This window comes from Bos mutus, chromosome 19 (assembly GCF_027580195.1).
Source record: "Bos mutus isolate GX-2022 chromosome 19, NWIPB_WYAK_1.1, whole genome shotgun sequence".
NCBI lineage: Eukaryota > Metazoa > Chordata > Mammalia > Artiodactyla > Bovidae > Bos > Bos mutus.
The window spans coordinates 11,474,085-11,489,959 of NC_091635.1; the positions used below are offsets into that span (position 1 = coordinate 11,474,085).

The following is a 15,875-nucleotide window of genomic DNA, read 5'->3' on the forward strand; positions in this document are numbered from 1 at the left end:
TCCAGGACTCACCATCTGTCACTTGGGCTGCAAAACCAGCCTCCTCCCTAACCAGTTGGCCACCTCTTGCCCTCCATCCAGCCGCCACACAGCTGCCAGACAGAGCTTTCTAAGACACAAATCCGATCACTCCTCTCCCCTGCTCGAAGCCCTCTGGGTCTCACAAGGCTGACAGGATGAAATCATGAAAGTCCTTTGCAGAGACATTCCCAGCCCTCAAGGTGTGGCCTGGACAGTTGCTTCCATCATCTTTCCCCGTCCCTGGCTCCCTGGTTAAACTCAAACAAACTGAACTCTCCCTTCTCAGATAGTACATGCCTACTCCCCTCTATGCTGCTGCCATATGGTACACCCTCCCACCATGCCTCAAACTGGCCAGTGAACTCCTATTCACCCTTCAGAACCCTGCTTATAAGTGGTCTCCTCTAGGAAGCCTCCCTTGGTCCCTTAGTTCTCTGACAGCTCCTGTGCCTCCCCAGCCTTGGCAAGCACTGCTTAGGTTCCTGTCTCTCCCACTAGGCTGTGAGATCCTGGAGATCTCTTCTGGGTCTTTGACATCTACATGCCCCCAACTTACTAGGTACCCATAAATGGACAAATGAATGAATAAATGAATTCGAGACAGAGGCTAAGCTAACATCACCTGGAGAGGAGGTGATGCTGAGCCCGGAGGTGATGCTCAACCTGGAGGCTGAGCTCTCCATCACCTTAGGGGGCCTCACAATAAACCCACTCTGCTGCCACCCACCGATTCCATGCCAGGACTGACTCTTCCTCGACCAGCTGGACACAAACTCCTTCTCACAGCTCCTGATGCCCTGTGAGAGGCTAAGCTTGAGATACAGGAAGAACATCCACCTATGCGGTAATAAGCAGGCTCCCAGGAGGACTTGGCGCATGCCCAGTGAAATCTGCCGCTACCCTACCTGTTCAGGACGTTTCGGCCCCACCCACAGGCCCATTGACCCGCCCCCAGCTAAAGATGATTGGCAGATCGACACTGACTGACAGGTACGGCTCAGAGCCGGCTCAGCCTGGGTTCCAACCCTTCTCGTGTCCCCCTCTCGGGTCCCCAGCCCAGGGGGGCAGGCAGCCCCTCACTCACAGTACTCAAGGCCCAGGATGATGTCCCTCAGGTAGAGGCGAGCTTGCTCCTCGGGGAAGGGCTTGTCGCAGGGTACTTCCATGACCGGCCTGTCGGGAGGGCGCAGGGCGGGGTGGGGTGGGGGTGGCGGGCGTGGGGGGGGGGGGGGGGGGGCGGCGTGTTTAGCTGGAATTAGGATGAGCAAAAGCAGATGGCAGGTTCCCCTTCACTGGGCCCTACAAACTCCCTGGGACCTTTCAGGAGCCCTCTAAGCTCGATGGGTCCCTGGAACACAGTAGCTTTTTCTCTCATATAAAGAAAATTTGAAAATACACATAGATGCAAATATCCCTGTTCAATCGTTACAATTTCAAATTATCTTTATCTTACTTCTGATTGGTTCGGTATGTCTTCTTCTAAGTACTTAATTATCAACAATCAGACAGTTGCAAAGATTCCATTTACAGCTGTGTTTTTCAAACTATAGGTCCAGGACCAAGAAGGTCATGAACTCAATTTAGTGGGTGGCTACTGCTTTTTCTTTTTTTTCTAATAAAGTCCTATATACTAGAGTATATCACATGTTATAAGGATATATACTGTTTTAGAAAACTTTGGTTTCAATTACAGATATGAATGGCAATGTAAAACTTTATTTCTTACTTGGAACAGAGATCAAAAATGCTGAAAGCCCCTGAGTCTTAAAGGACACATTCCCTGCCTCTTCCCAGAACTGGTCTTTAGAGCCTCCCAGACAGAGAGACAAGTCACAGACTGTATTCAAGACCTTAGTGGTTAAGGAGCCCAGTCCACCCAGCCCTGCACCCACTACTCCATGTCTGCAGCTCTGCACATACCCTGAGAAGGTTAGACAAAGCAGACATGAGTTAGAACCCTAGATTTCATCAGCAACTCGCTGTGTGACTTTGGGCAAGCCATTTACCCTCTCTGAACCTCAGCTTCCCCTCTTGTAAAAGGGAGTGAATGCAGTCCCAGCTACCTCACAAAACGTGTAAAACTGAAAGAACTCTTTTGTGATTTGAATACAGGTGAGAGCTGAGTTTCATCTCTATACTTTTCCTTTCTTCTCTCGCTCTGGCATCAAAATCTTCTTCCAGTTCTTCAAAGCCTGGCTGGAAATCCACCCTTCTTCCTGAGGCCTCCCTGACTATTCCAGCCTCACTGACCCCACCAGCCTTCAAAGAATCACCCTCTTGGTCTCTCGTTTCCCACCCATTTCCCCCACCCCACCCCCTGAACCCAGACCACAGCTCCCTAAGGACAGAGCCCGGGCCTCTTTCTTTCACTAGAGTAGCTGACCCTAGGATTAGGGATACGGGGAGGGAAAGGAAGACCTGTCCTGCCTGAACGCGATGGGGAACTCACCCCTTTCTCAGGAGGTCAAACACTGAAAGAAAAGAGAAGAAAAGAAGAGTAGGTAAGTTGCAGCCAGGCTGAAAACACAGCTGATGCCAAGATCTCTGCCCCTTCTGGAGGGTGGGAGAGGGGGCAGGCATCCAGGCATCCAGGGAGAGACAGGAGAGGGGTCCCAGGGTATCAGAGAAGATAAATGGCTGAGAATGGGTCTACTGTGAACTTGCCTCACTGGAACTTTAGGTGCCGAGTGAGGAGCATCATCATGAACCCCTTTAACAGGGAAACTGAGTCTCAGAGAAGGGGCAGGTATGAGAGGGAGTGGAGGCTAAAGCCTTGGCCTCTAATTCCTAAGCCTGTGTTGCTTCTGGCCCATTCCCTCAAAGCCTCTAAGCCCAACCCTGAATCAAGCACCAGGGACTTAAGTAACAGCATCAGTATTACTATTACTAACAATCATAGCTAATGTGTCTTGCACGTAATAACTCATTTACTTCTCACATCAACCCTATGATGTAGATACCATTACTACCCCCATTTTACAGGTGAGGAAACTGAGGCACAGAGTTATCAGACAGGGCCTGGGAACCCACATCACATGGCCTACTTCTTGCATCTGCCTGATCCACTGTCTCTCTGATCAGTGGCGTGGGGGTTTGGGAATACTAGTTGACTCTAATTGGATATCCTGAGTCTGGCTCAGTAGGGCTGGGGAGAGAATCTGGGGCTTGAGAACATGTCTTTCCTCCCTGTCCCCAGGAGGTCAGTGCATTTCACAAGGCCCATCTGAAGGTCAAGTGTGTCCCTGGGGAGCCTTTGGACCCACCCGGGTAAGCTACTTTGGGGATGAGCTGGGTCACTCACCCAAATAGAGATTGTCCTCAGCTGGGTCATCCAAGACCTGGTGAGAAGGAGCAGACATGGGGTGGGACTTGGGGAGGCTTGGGGTAGGGGTGCTTGCCAGCCCCAGGACCCACTGTGTGCTTTGCAACCACCCCAGATGATGGAGCAGGAACTGTGCCAGCACGAGGCTGATGAGGCCTCAGAAACCACTGGCCCCTGACCCTGGTCCACCACATGGCACCCTGTCCCTCTCCCCTTCTGCCATGGGGCTCACTTCTTGCCTCTGGAACAGCTCGTCTCCCTCCATGAGAACCTGAGGACATTCCAGAGCAGCCTCACCTGACCCCAGAAGCCCCCTGGCCAACCCTATCCCGGTTCTGGCCCTGCCCTTGGCACACCCCCCTTGGCAAAATCCCTGGGTCTATGCCAGGTGCCCCCTGCACCAAGGGCTACTCCATAGACCTCATCGGCTTGCCACCTACCTCGATCAGCTTGACCACATTCACGTGGTCCAGCTTCTTCAGGATGGCAATCTCTTGGTATACCCGCTCCAGAGGCAGCAGCTGCTTGGCTGGGCCTCCCTGCGCAGCCTGGGACCCTCTGGGGGGAGGCCTACCTGTGACCAGGAACAGGAGTCCAGCCTGTCACAGGAGGCTGGGCCTCATCACAGCCCTGCAACCAGCCTCAAGCAAGAATCTTGCAAGACCTTGGCCTTGGCCTCAACCCACCAAGCACAGTCCCACCACCAGGCCTTTGCTCACTCTCTCCCTGTCCACCCCCAGTCCTAACGAAGCTAGCCTCCGGGGTCTCCTCCTCCGCCCCCAGGCCAGGAGCTCCCATGCACAGGACCAGACAGATACGCACGTGGGAAGCCGTACTGCTTCAGTAACTTCTTCTTGGAAAGAACTTTCATGGCCTGAGGAGGGAGAGGCAGAGATGTCACTTACGTGGAGCCACCAGGAGCTAGAACAGGCTGGTTACATATGAACTGCGGTCCAGAAAGGCTCATGGGCACGTGGCACTGAGCGTGTGGACTGGCTGCAGTTACACTGAGTTAGGAGGTGGCCATGACTGAACCTTAGGCCTTACCCCTGTTTCCCGTAACAACCCTTTCTGGAGCTCTCCCCTCGGAGGCATCCAGCCTCTGCTTGCATATTCCCAGGGTCAATAAGCTCATTCCCTTTGCATTCTGGTAGGGACAGGGAGATTACTCCCTTCACAGGCAGCCTTGTCCACCTTCTTGGCACAGCTTCTGCCCACCCCCAAGTCATCTAGGGCCCAGTGTAGGCGACACCTCCTTCCTTTCCCCAGACTTACATAGTGCCTGTCTTCACTTTCGTTGTAGGCCAGCCTCACCACGCCGTAGGCACCCTGCAAAGAGGCAGAGGTCAGCCCCTGCTGGACAGGGCAGCCTCCTCCAGGACTAGGGGGAGAGGAGAAGGGGAGCCTGAGCTGCTCCTGCCCCCCATCTCCTCCCACATCCCATCTCCACCCTGGCCTCCAGTGGGCATAAATTTCAGGCAGGCAAGGAGAGGGCTCCATGCCCTGGTCACTGCCCCTGCTGGGCTCAGCACAGCTCTATGCCTTCCCCAGTCCCGTCCATCAAAAAATCTGGGGAGAACTTCCCCAGTGGTTCAGTGGTTAAGAATCTACCTGCCAATGCAGGGGACAAGGGTTCGATCCTTGGTCTAGGAAGATTTCACATGCCATGGGGCAACTAAGCCCAGGCACCGCAACTACTGGGCCCACACTCTGGAGCCTGTGAGCCGCAGCTACTGAAGCCCGTGAGCCTAGATCCACGCTCGATATCAAGAAAAGCCACCGCAATGAGAAACCCATGCCCTGCAACAAAGAGTAGCCCCTGCTCAACGCGACCAGAGAAAGCCCATGCAGCAAGGAAGACCCAGGACAGGCAATAAATAAATAAACATATAAAACTCCAGGGAGTCAGGAATCAAAAATTATCTCCCATCCCCTGTAGAGGATAAAACTTCCCTCATATCCAGGGTAGGACCTTCTTGGCTCAGCCTCACATTCCCAGAGGAGGAGAGGGGATTGTGGAGGATCCAGACAGCGTGGCTCTGCAAACCCCCAAGACAAATTCCCCCTGCTCCTGGCCTGCCCCCAGGCCTACCTTGCCAATCTCACTCTGCAGCTTGTACTGGTTCAGCTGTACGCAGTCCTGGTGGGGGAAAGAGAGGGGCCATCAGGCAGAGCTTGATCCAGAAGCAGCACTCCACGTGCACTTCCAGGGCCCGATCCTGGCCCCAGGCCCCTCACCCCCAGCCCTGGGCCTCCTCAACATTTCAGGTTTAGATGGGGAACTGAGGTCGCGCCAACACCAAAAGCGATACTGAAAGCGACCAGAAGACTTGGATGATGTTTGAATATGTGAATGGTGAACCTTGCCTATGCTTTGCTCCCTGAGAAGTGGTGGAAAAATGCACTCATTTCCACCGGGATACTGGGGGCTGGGAGACCCTGATGTAAGAAATCCACGAGCAAGTGTTTCTAGAAGAAGCTGAATGAGGAGACTGTGTAGACAAGAAAAATGAGGACAGCCTTGGGACCGGAGACCAGAGCCCTGGCTCAGGCATAAAAACCTCAGCTTCTAAAATCTGTAGATTGCTCGGTACTTAGGTTCACTTTAGATTTAAGAGGCAAAGACAGAGCCAGTGGGAGCCCAGAGGCTGGTAGCACACTGGCAGTTTCTGAGTCACAGCAGACTCTGTGAGGCAGGATTAAAGTGGGGGACTCAAGCTGGCGAAGCCTTGGGGGACAGGAGAACACACTGTCTATCTTCAAATCCCGAAACAGACTTCTTGGGGAATAAGGGAGGGATCTATTTCCTAGGCTTAGACTGGGAGTGGGAATGGTGGGACTTATAGGAGGCAGCAACTGGCTCAGATGGAGCTCCCCTGGGTGGGAAGAGGCCACATAGGTAGTGAATTCCTCAGCTCCGGGGGTATGCAAACCAACGTCTGGACAGCTGTGTGGCAGGGGGAGGAGCAAAGGGTCCCAAAGGGTCTTCACTGAGGACAGCTGAGAAGCGCATGGGCACCCCCAGCTCTGCTCCACCAACCTCTGCGTCCGAGATGGCCACGTGGTGGGACTCAATGGTGGGCCTGCGCCAGGCCCTCGGGGAGATGTGACTGGCAGGCCCCGTGGCGTAAGGCCCAGCCTGGGCCTCCAGGCAGCTCCCCGCTGGCCGTTCCTGCAGGGAGAACTTCCTTGTCGAGAGGCTGGGCCGGACTGCAGGGTGTCTTGAAGGACCGCTGGGGATCAGGGAGGCTGCTCTGGTCCGTGACGGAGGGTCCACACAGTTCCTGGGAGGCTCCGGGCTGCCATCCGTCTCCTCCAAGTGGGTCACATCAATGGCTGCCACTCGCTCCACCAACTCAGCCCGAGGGTCCTGGCAGCAGACCGCCGGGCCCCCCTCCATTGCCACAGTCAAGGGGTCCTCAGTGCAGCCTTATGGGGAGCCTGAGAAAAGAGGGCAGAGAAGGCTCCAGTCCTGGCCACCGAGCAAGGAGGTCAGGTTCCCAGGCCCCACCCCCACCGTAGCCACAAATTGCGAGTCCCACCTCCATGCCTTTGCCCTGCTTGTTCCCTCTGCCTGGGTCGCCAGCATCCAAACTGAGGTCTCCCTCCTCACTAAAGGAATGCCAGAGGGCTTCCTGATGGCTCAGTGGAAAAGAATCCGCCTGCCAATGCAGGAGACAGGGGTTCGATCCCTGATCTGGGAGGATCCCACATACCGTGGAGCAACTAAGCCCATGCGCCACAACTATTGAAGTTGAGCCTGAGCTCTAGAACCCAGAAACAGCAACTACCGAGCCCACGTGCCGCAACTACTGAAGCCCAGGGCCCTAGAGCCCGTGCGCTACAAGAGACGCCACCACAGTGAGAAGCCTGCGCGCTGCCACCAGACAATAGCCGGTGCAGCCATGAAGACCCAGCACAGCCAAAAATACATACAGGTTTTTTTAAAAAAAGGAATTCCAGGAACTCATCTGGCTCTGCTGCACACAAGCCCTCTAGACCTCAGTATTCCCATCTGTAAAACAGGCACATCAGCCTTGCTGGCTTCACAGGGAAGCAGGGAGAATTCGATATTCTGGAGTCAGAACAGACAGACATGGGCATAACTGGAGGCCTCGCGGCACTGGCAGAAACAGAACCCAGGGTCAGCTTGGGCCCCCATCCAGCAGACAGCCCAGTGACTCACAGCTCCACCCCTTGACAGCAGAGCATTCCAAGGCTGCCGCCACCGCCGCTGCACTGCCTGAAGCCGAGCTGAGCTCCTGATGCTTCAGGTCCCCCCCTCCACCCCTGTTGCTGCTTCCAGGAAGACTTCCCTGGGGCTCCAGCCTCTCCCACCCTGGCACCTTCTCCAGGGAGGCCTCTCCAGGGCCATAGGGCAAGTCTCCCATCGCTCCCTTCCCTGCCCCAGCAGAGCCTGCAGCCCAGGACAGGCTCCATTAGAGGAGGGGGCTACTGCTCTGATGACGGTGAAGAGAGACTTCACTGCACTTATTTCTCCTGGTTTTCCCTTCCAGTTTATTCATGTGGCCAAAATGTTCGCCTCATCTGTTCAGGTTGAGATGCTCCCCTGGCCTGGCCTTGCACCCTGGTCCTACTGTAGTCTGAGCCCCCAGCAAGGCCCCAGACCTCTCCAGCTTGAACCCCAAACCAACCTCTGGTGTCCAGTCCCAGCCCTCATATTCAACCACATCCCTGGGCTGAACCCTGACCCTGGGCTGAACCCGGATACGCAGGCTGGGACTCCATTTCTGCCCAGGGCTGAGCACAGGCCCCACCCCACTCAGTGCCCCTCCCCCTTCCTGGACCAGACTGAGTATCTTCTCCGGAAAAGGAAGTAAGTGGACTCCTGACCCTCTGCCCTTCCTGTCTGGTGGTAACTTGCACTGTCACCACAAAACAATTTCGAGAACATGGTCTTTATCTCACTCCTTATTCCCCCATCACCTTACTTTGACAGATGTCAAGGAGGCTGGGCTCGCTGGAGTCCACTGGCTACAGAGGAGCCTGGGCTGGGTTCCTGTCCTGCCTGCCAACCTACCTAGGGCAGCTCCTTCCCAGCTCTGAGCGTCAGTCTTCCCATCTGTACTACAGATGCAGGACCTTCCCAGATTCCCAAGCCTACAAGACTTGGAAATGAACTGTGGGTAAGGGCATGGTCCAGACCCCCTGTGTCTGACACCCAAAGTATTGAATGAGTGGTAGCCTGGTGGAGCTGATGTTGGCATGCAGAAAGGAAGGGGGAAGGGGATCTAGACTGGCAACAGGAAAAGATACGGACGCTGGACCTAAAGGAGTGAGGGGAATGTGAGCATCGGGGAGGCCTCCCTGGAGGAGGTTAGAGTGGCAAATAGACTAAAACATTGGGAAGGCTTCTCTGAAGTAGGTGAGGAAGTGAGTAGGGCTAGAGCATCATGGAGGCCTTCCTGGAGGAGATGGAATGGGATTAGAGCATCAGAAAGGCTTTAGGAACCAGATGGTTTCAAGAAGGAAGAGGCCAGGGCTAAAAGGAACCCTCCAAGCCTGGCCCACCCTGCCACCCTTCCCCCTCACTCTGTAAGTTCTTTTTCTCCCACATAAACTCCACAGATTAGGGTTCTTGTCTGCCTCCTCTCCATAAGACCACTAGCCTCTGCAGCAGTACCTGAGGCATCGTAGGCGTTCAATAAATATTTGCCATAGTGATCATTACAGTCCTGGCCCCATTACACAGATGGGAAAGCAGAGAGGAGAGAGGGAACCCCAAGGAGCTTAAGACCCCAGCCCACAGCAGGGAATGGATGGCAGTGTCTGGAACTCTTGTCCTCTGGTCCCCAGCAGGAACCCAGGGGACTGAGAACCATCACAGGCAGAGGCCACAGGCCTCAGAGCCCAACAAATTTACATATGATTTTCCCTGAGACTGTCACCCTTTTTTTCTCAGATGAGGAAAGTAGGGCCCAGCAAGGGACAGGGGTGGGTCTGGGGTCACACCTCAGGTCAGGGCAGACCCTTCCTGCTCCACTCTGGGGCCCTGTTCCCTGGTTTAGGACCCAGGCTCTGAAGCCAGGCTGCCAGGCCAACGCCCCTTCCTGGTGGTGTGCCCATCCACGGGCAGGTGACTGATCTCTGTGCCTGGGTTTTCCCCATCTGCAGAATGGGGTTAGCAGCAGTATCACTGCCCAGGTGGCTGGGAGGAGTAAGGAAGGAACGCCCTTACCGGGCTCAGAACCGGGCCTGCCCCTAACGGAGCCCCGTAAAACTGAGTTGTTGTGTTGCTGTTGTTGTGATTGCCTGGGACACGCGGTGGCCCAGATGGAGGCGCGGGCGGCACAGGCAGCTGTGAGAGCTGACGTCAGGCCCTCCACACTCCCTCCCGCCTGGATCAGATTCAGGTGACTAAGCACGGCTATGCAGGAGGTGCCCCGGGGAGGCCCCCGGTTCCTGCCTGTGTCCAGGCGACAGGGCCTGGCACCCTGTGTGTGAGGGTGTGTGTCAAGTGAGAGAATATGGGCGAGCAGGGCTGTCAGCTCTGGGTAACAGTGTGTGTGGGGGGAGGGGGTTCTGCACACAGGAGCCCGTCTGCCCGGAAACAAAAATCTACGGCTGTGGTCTACATTCGGTGGTTAAGCATGTTCATGTGCGTTGTGTGTCTTGGGGTCTTTGTGTACCCGTGCCCCAGGATTGGGGGAGGGGGTGGGCCCTGCACCCGCTGGGTGCCATGGGAACCTGATCTCAGAAAGTCAAGTTGGAACCTCCCACGTTCCCACACAGTCACCTGTCCACCAGCCCGGGGCTGCCTGCTGGGCTGGGCTGTATGTCTTGGGTAGGACCCATCCCTCTCTGGAAGCTCACCCAGGGCGTTTCTCAAGGCCATCCCCAAGCTTAAGCCCTTAAGTCTATAGACACTGTATAGAAACTGACTCGGCGGCTAGCTAGGAGCCACATGGGCATAAAGAAGGACAGACAGGCTGGCAGCCAGGCCCAGGGCAGAGCAAGGACTTCTACAGGCATGGGGAGCCTCCTAGGGACCAGCTTGGTCCTGCAGGTGAGAATGGCCAGGCTCAGGCCCTTCCTCACTGAGAAGCACGACCCCCAGCTGTCCTCCCAGACTGGGGCTATGTTGCCCTGGACACATCATTGAACTTTTGGAGCCTCGGTATGCTATGTGAATAGGATAGATAGCCCCCATCCTGCCATCTCCCAGGGTTATGGGAGGAAGTGAATGAGACTATGGACGTTGAAGCAGATTGTGTCTGAGTGATGTGGGGCTAGGATATGTCTGTCACAACCACCGAGAGAGAGAGCCTTGTTGTGCACACAAAGTGCAGCCTCAAGGACTTCCCTGGTGGTCCAGTGGTTGAGAATCCGCCTGCCAATGCAGGGGACACAGGTTCGATCCCTGATCCAGGAAGATGCCACATGCATCAAGGCAACTAAGCCTGTGTACCACAACTACTGAAGCCCGCACGCCTGTGCTCTGCAACAAGAGAAGCCAATGCACACAACGAGGGAGTAGCCCCTGCTCTCTGCAACTAGAGAAAGCTCAAGTGTAGCAACAATGACCAGTGCAGACAAAAAAGAAAAAAAAAGTTACTCTTAAAAACACAAAAACAAACAAAAAGCCCACAAAGCATAGCCCCATATCTACCCCTGGCTCCAGGATGGCCTGGCACATTACCCAGCTCAGACTTCTCCTTCCAGGCTATGTCCCTCATCCCCACCTCATTCCCAGGTATCTGGCTGCTCCTAAGGGATGCAGGGGGCTTCCCAGGAGGCCCTCCTGGTTGCCAATGCAGGAGACACAAGAGACTTGGGTTCGATCCCTGGGTCAGGAAGATCCCCTGGAGAAGGGAATGGCAATGCACTCCAGTATTCTTCTCTGGGAAATGCCATGGACAGAGGATCCTGGCGGGCTACAGTCCATGGAATCGCAAAGAGTCAGACATGACTGAAGGGACTTAGCCCGAAGCGCACAGGGGATGCAGACCCTGGCTCCAGACCCCACAGGACCAGGTCTCCTCTTCAAGATGAACCTCATCACCTTGGTCCCTCAGAGGAGGCCCAGAAGAGGACAGAGCAGGCATATCTTGCTCTCACCCACACTGGTTCAAGCAGCCCCGCCTGGGATGAATGTCTTCAGATCTCGCCCTGAATTCTGGAAGGCCGCTGGGAATCTCAGGGCCAGGTTGAGCAGGGGCCCAGCTACCATCTAGGCAAGACAAGACATGGTCCTGGTTGCCAGGGGACAGGCCAGAAGGGAAAGCTGTAAGGAGGTGGTCTGGTCCCCTGGGACCAGACATAGAAGGTGGCCTTGGTATCCCTAGGCTGCCTCACAGAAGCTGTGTTTATGCTCCTGACAAGTGTCTGGATGGCCCTGGCAACGGGTGGCCTCCGCGGCTCCCGCCTCCGCCTGGGATGACTCAGTCCCCTCGGGGGAGGCCCAGGCGTCTGGTGCCAAGTCATGCTGGAGGATGCCTGCTGTGACAACGCCCCCTCCCACCATCCCCAGGGAGGCCCCAGCCACTGAGGTGGGCTCTGCGCCTAATTCAGCCCAGCAGCCCTTAGCACATCCTCAGTGGCTCCTGCTGATGTCCTCCAGGTCCTCCCTCCTCTCTCTGCCCCTCCTCATCCTCCAAACCAGGTCCATGCCTCCAGCCCAACTCCTTCCAGCCAGCTGCCTCCTCCCCTCGGTGCTCCCCGGCAGCTCGGTTCCAATTCAGCTCAGCATTTCCCTCGAGTCCGCTCTTCCTCCTCTGTCCCCATCTCAGAGATGAGTGCCATCATCCTCCCAGTTCTCCCAGGCCAGAAGCCTGGCAGCCCTCCTTATCACCCATCGTTTCCCTTTTGCCCATCCTTAACCCCCGAACCTTACCCCACTTACTCTCCATTCTGGCCGAAAGTCCCAAACTGCAGACTCTCTTGTGCTGCCAGCCCTTCAGACAGGCTGTGCCTTCTGCCAGGAACACACCTCCCTCTCCTTGGCTGCTGGAGGACAATTCAGACATCTCCTCCCTGATCTCCCCACAGCTGGGTGAGGTCACCAAACTTAACTCCTTAAAAAGTCCAGATCCAGCCCTCCACTTTCCTTCCCCACTATTTCCTCCATACCTGCCACCCACCCCCAGGCTCACACCTCAATCCCACCCCACCCCATCCTCCATACCACTTCCTAGAGGGGATATTGCTAACATGCAAGTTAATTTGGTCTCAGTTCTTCCAGACCTGGCCTTCCAGGATCTTGGAATCTGAAGGACAGAAGAGCAGGAGACCTTGCTCTGAGCAGCGAGGAGACTGGGGCTCAGAGGCTGGGAAGCAGCCAGGGAACCCAGAGCCATTCATTCACATGAAAAAAACTCAACTGAGCACTTGCTGTATGTGCCAGGCATGGTGTTAGGTGCCAGGAGATAAAGCATCAAACCAAAAAGACAAAGTCCCTGCTTCAGTGAAGTTTAATTTCTAGTGGGACAAGAAGCAACAAACAAGAAAGCTGGGAATTAGATGGCATGTCAAGTGGTACATGCTGTGGAGAAAAAAATTACAGTTGTCTGAGGGGAATCAAGAGTGAGGCCCAGGAACTTCCCTGGTGGTCCAGTGGTGAAGAATCCACCTTGCAATGCAGGGGACATGGGTTCCATCCCTGGTCAGGGAACCAAGACCCCACATGCTGCTGAGCAACTAAGACCACGTACCACAAAGAGTCCATGAGCCGAAGATCCTTCAAGGAAAGATCCCACATGACTCAAACAAAGATTCCATGTGTCAGAACTAAGACCCAATGCGTCCAGATAAGACGGTGATCATGCTATCTGAGGAACAGCAAGAAGGCCGATGTCCTTGGACTGTGGTGTCCATGTGTGAGAGGTACCTGATGGCAAGCAGAGCTCCACCTTGATGAGAAGGCACAGTCATTCACTGTGCCTGGTCTCAGGGATGGCTTCCTGGAGGAGGTGGCATTTAAGCTCCTGATCGCTGAGTAAGAGTTTCAGAGGAGGCGATGGAAGGTCACACTGTGCATGACAGACAGCCACTTCCTGGCTGGGACGCAGGGCTTGGCCTCGGGGGTCTTTTTGGACAGAGACCAGGAAATCTCAAAAGCCAAAGGAAGGGTCTGAGTAGGGGAGTGACTGCGTTGGATGAGATTTAAAAAAAAAGAACCCTCTGTCCTCTGTGGGGACTAGGGCTAACAGGCCAAGGAAGAGGCAGGGGTCCCCAGAGTCTGTGGGCCTAGGATACAGTCTGGCACTCGGTGGGTGCTCCATCTGTATGCTCTAGAGGGAAAAATGAGGGATGTGGGGGCGACCAGTGCATCCTCAAGGACACAAGCTGTTTGCTCCTGCAGACTCCCCACCCCCGTGGCGGATATAAACCCCATGTGTGCCCACCCAGACATAGTCCTGTGACCTGGGACATAACCTTCTCTACACACTCCTGTACCCCGAAGACACACATACACACACCACTCCCGGAGCAGGCGCACGCCCATGTCCGCGTGACCCGCCCTCACACACCACTCCATCCAGTAAATGCACCCCCCTCACACACACAGGCACACTCCTATGCCCACGTGACACACGCACACCCGCCTCCAAACACCACACACAGGTCCTCGAGCACGTGTGCACCCTCCGAGCTACCAGTTCTGCGCCTGTCAGGCCGCAGCCACCGCAGCCTCCACCTCCGCCGCCCCCCTCCGCCCCCGCCCCAGCCAGGAGGACTGCGCAGCGCAGCCGAAGCCACGAGAGCGTTGCATCTGTCCCATTCATCCTCCAGCCCCAGCTCCTGCAGGAAGACTCGGGGGAGGGCCGTGTGGGCGGAGCGCTCCGCGCAGATCCACACGTGGGTGCCCCAGTCTGGGCCCACTCCTCATAGGCACGGCCTCCCACCAAGAGCAGGGGAGGGGGTAGTGCGCTGGGTATGGACGCGGTCCCGCAGATCAGAGCTAGGCATGGGACGCAGACGGCGGAGCGTCCTCGGAGATGCGGTCCCGGGTCCCGGGTGCCGGCGCAGACAGATGCAGGCTCCGGCAGGAGGCACCCCAAAGACTGGGCCCCGCAGACCGAAGGGGAGGATCCCCGCATGGACTAGGTCTGGGCTGTCTTCGCAACCTCCCAGACCATCCCTCTCCCCTACAGGCTCCGGGCAGACGATCAGGCGTTCGTCCCCTCACGCTCCCCCGCCCTTGACCCCCCACCCCCCCAAGCCGACCCCTACCTCAGCGTCCAACGACAGTCTCCGCGGCCCTGCGGGTTGCCAGGCTCGCTCCCGCGGCGCGCACCCCGCCCCGCCCGCCTTCCCAGGGCCGAGATCACCGAGCTCAGACCCGCGGCGCCGCGGCTCCAGGCTGCGCTCGCTCCTCCGCCAGCTGCCGCGCCCGGCGCGCGCTCATTGGTGGAGCTGCGCGGCCCCCCTCCGGAGTTGCCCAATCAGAGCCCAGGACTCTCGCCCGGCTCCCAGAGGGGAGGGGCCGCGGCGGGCGGTGGCTCCAGAGAGGCACCTCCCCCTGCGGCGGGACCGGCCTCGTCACGCCCCCATCGCTACCTGGGGTCCCCCGAAATCCTTCCAGGCCGCGGCCTGCGCCCCTTAGCGGGGCCTGGAGGGTACGGGTGCTTCCCTACGCTTTGTCCCCCAGCCATCTCGGCCTGGCAGGGGCAAGAGCGCACCCCCGCCCTCGGGGGCGGGTATGAGGCGCAGTGTGTATTAGGGGAGGGGCGAAGCGAGATCAGCCACTGGATGGGGCCCAGGCCTAGGGCCAGGGAGAAAGGCCTTGAATGGTAGACTCAGGAGTTTAGCCTTCTGCTGCTGTGGGGTGTAGGGGGAAAGGGAAGCGGTTCTAACATAATGCTGGGGTCAGAATCGGGTTGTCACTTGGGGAAGGGACCTATGAGCAGGCAACAGGAATAGCCTAGCTGGGGCGGGAGGTCTTGAGCTTGGAGGTAGCCCACCTCTTCCCTGGCAAGTTCATCAGTTATTGGTTCAGTTACATTCTGCACTTGTATACCCTCTGGCACCTCACTCCACCACTTGTCCAAGATGGAGCCCCATATCACACCTGCAAACCTAGCCTCTTGCGTCCCTGTCTCAATCTGGAGCCAGAAACCTGGGAGTCTGGATAGCCAACCCCTTTCCTGTTCCAACCAGTAGATCACCAAGCCCTGCCCAACTTCCTTCTTAAATATTCCTGGAATCCAGCCACTTATTTCTACTTCTCTGTCCCTCTCTTATCTCAGATCACTGTCTTCCTGCACCTGAATTGCTACAGCCGCCTCCTCCTGGGACTCCCAGCCCCAAGCAACCTCGTCGCCCTCCCCCACCACCCTCACCCACTTAGCTTTTCTCTACCTGGTGTCCAGAACAATATTTCAGAAACACAAGTCCAACTGGTCAGCTCCTGCTTAGGAGTCTCCCATGGCTCAGCAGTACCCTGGGAATAGATCTAATCAGGCTCTCCATGACATCAGTCCTAACCACCAGCTCTACTCCTTTCAGGGCTTGATTCAATGCTTCTTCTACCAGAAACCCTTCCCCATGACCTCACTGCACAGCACGGGTT

The 15,875-nt window shown here is 56.4% G+C and overlaps 1 protein-coding gene across 2 annotated transcripts in view; it reads right to left on the bottom strand.

Annotated features, from left to right (window-relative positions):
• The window catches only part of CAMKK1 (calcium/calmodulin dependent protein kinase kinase 1), a 29,837-nt gene extending 15,162 nt beyond the window's left edge, over positions 1-14,675 (bottom strand). Inside the window, exons 1-9 of one of the 2 annotated variants that reach the window (XM_070389233.1) lie at positions 14,537-14,675; positions 6,384-6,784; positions 5,436-5,483; positions 4,619-4,672; positions 4,166-4,217; positions 3,784-3,917; positions 3,323-3,359; positions 2,471-2,492; positions 1,106-1,194 (exon numbers count right to left, since the gene is read on the bottom strand). In XM_070389233.1, coding sequence (XP_070245334.1) covers positions 1,106-1,194; positions 2,471-2,492; positions 3,323-3,359; positions 3,784-3,917; positions 4,166-4,217; positions 4,619-4,672; positions 5,436-5,483; positions 6,384-6,743 — 796 coding nt within the window. In that variant the 5' untranslated portion in view covers positions 6,744-6,784; positions 14,537-14,675. Of the gene's footprint in view, positions 1-1,105; positions 1,195-2,470; positions 2,493-3,322; positions 3,360-3,783; positions 3,918-4,165; positions 4,218-4,618; positions 4,673-5,435; positions 5,484-6,383; positions 6,785-7,279; positions 7,444-14,536 lie in introns of those variants that run through there. The other variant, XM_070389234.1, reaches the window with a different exon arrangement.
• Positions 14,676-15,875: the final 1,200 nt, after the last annotated feature.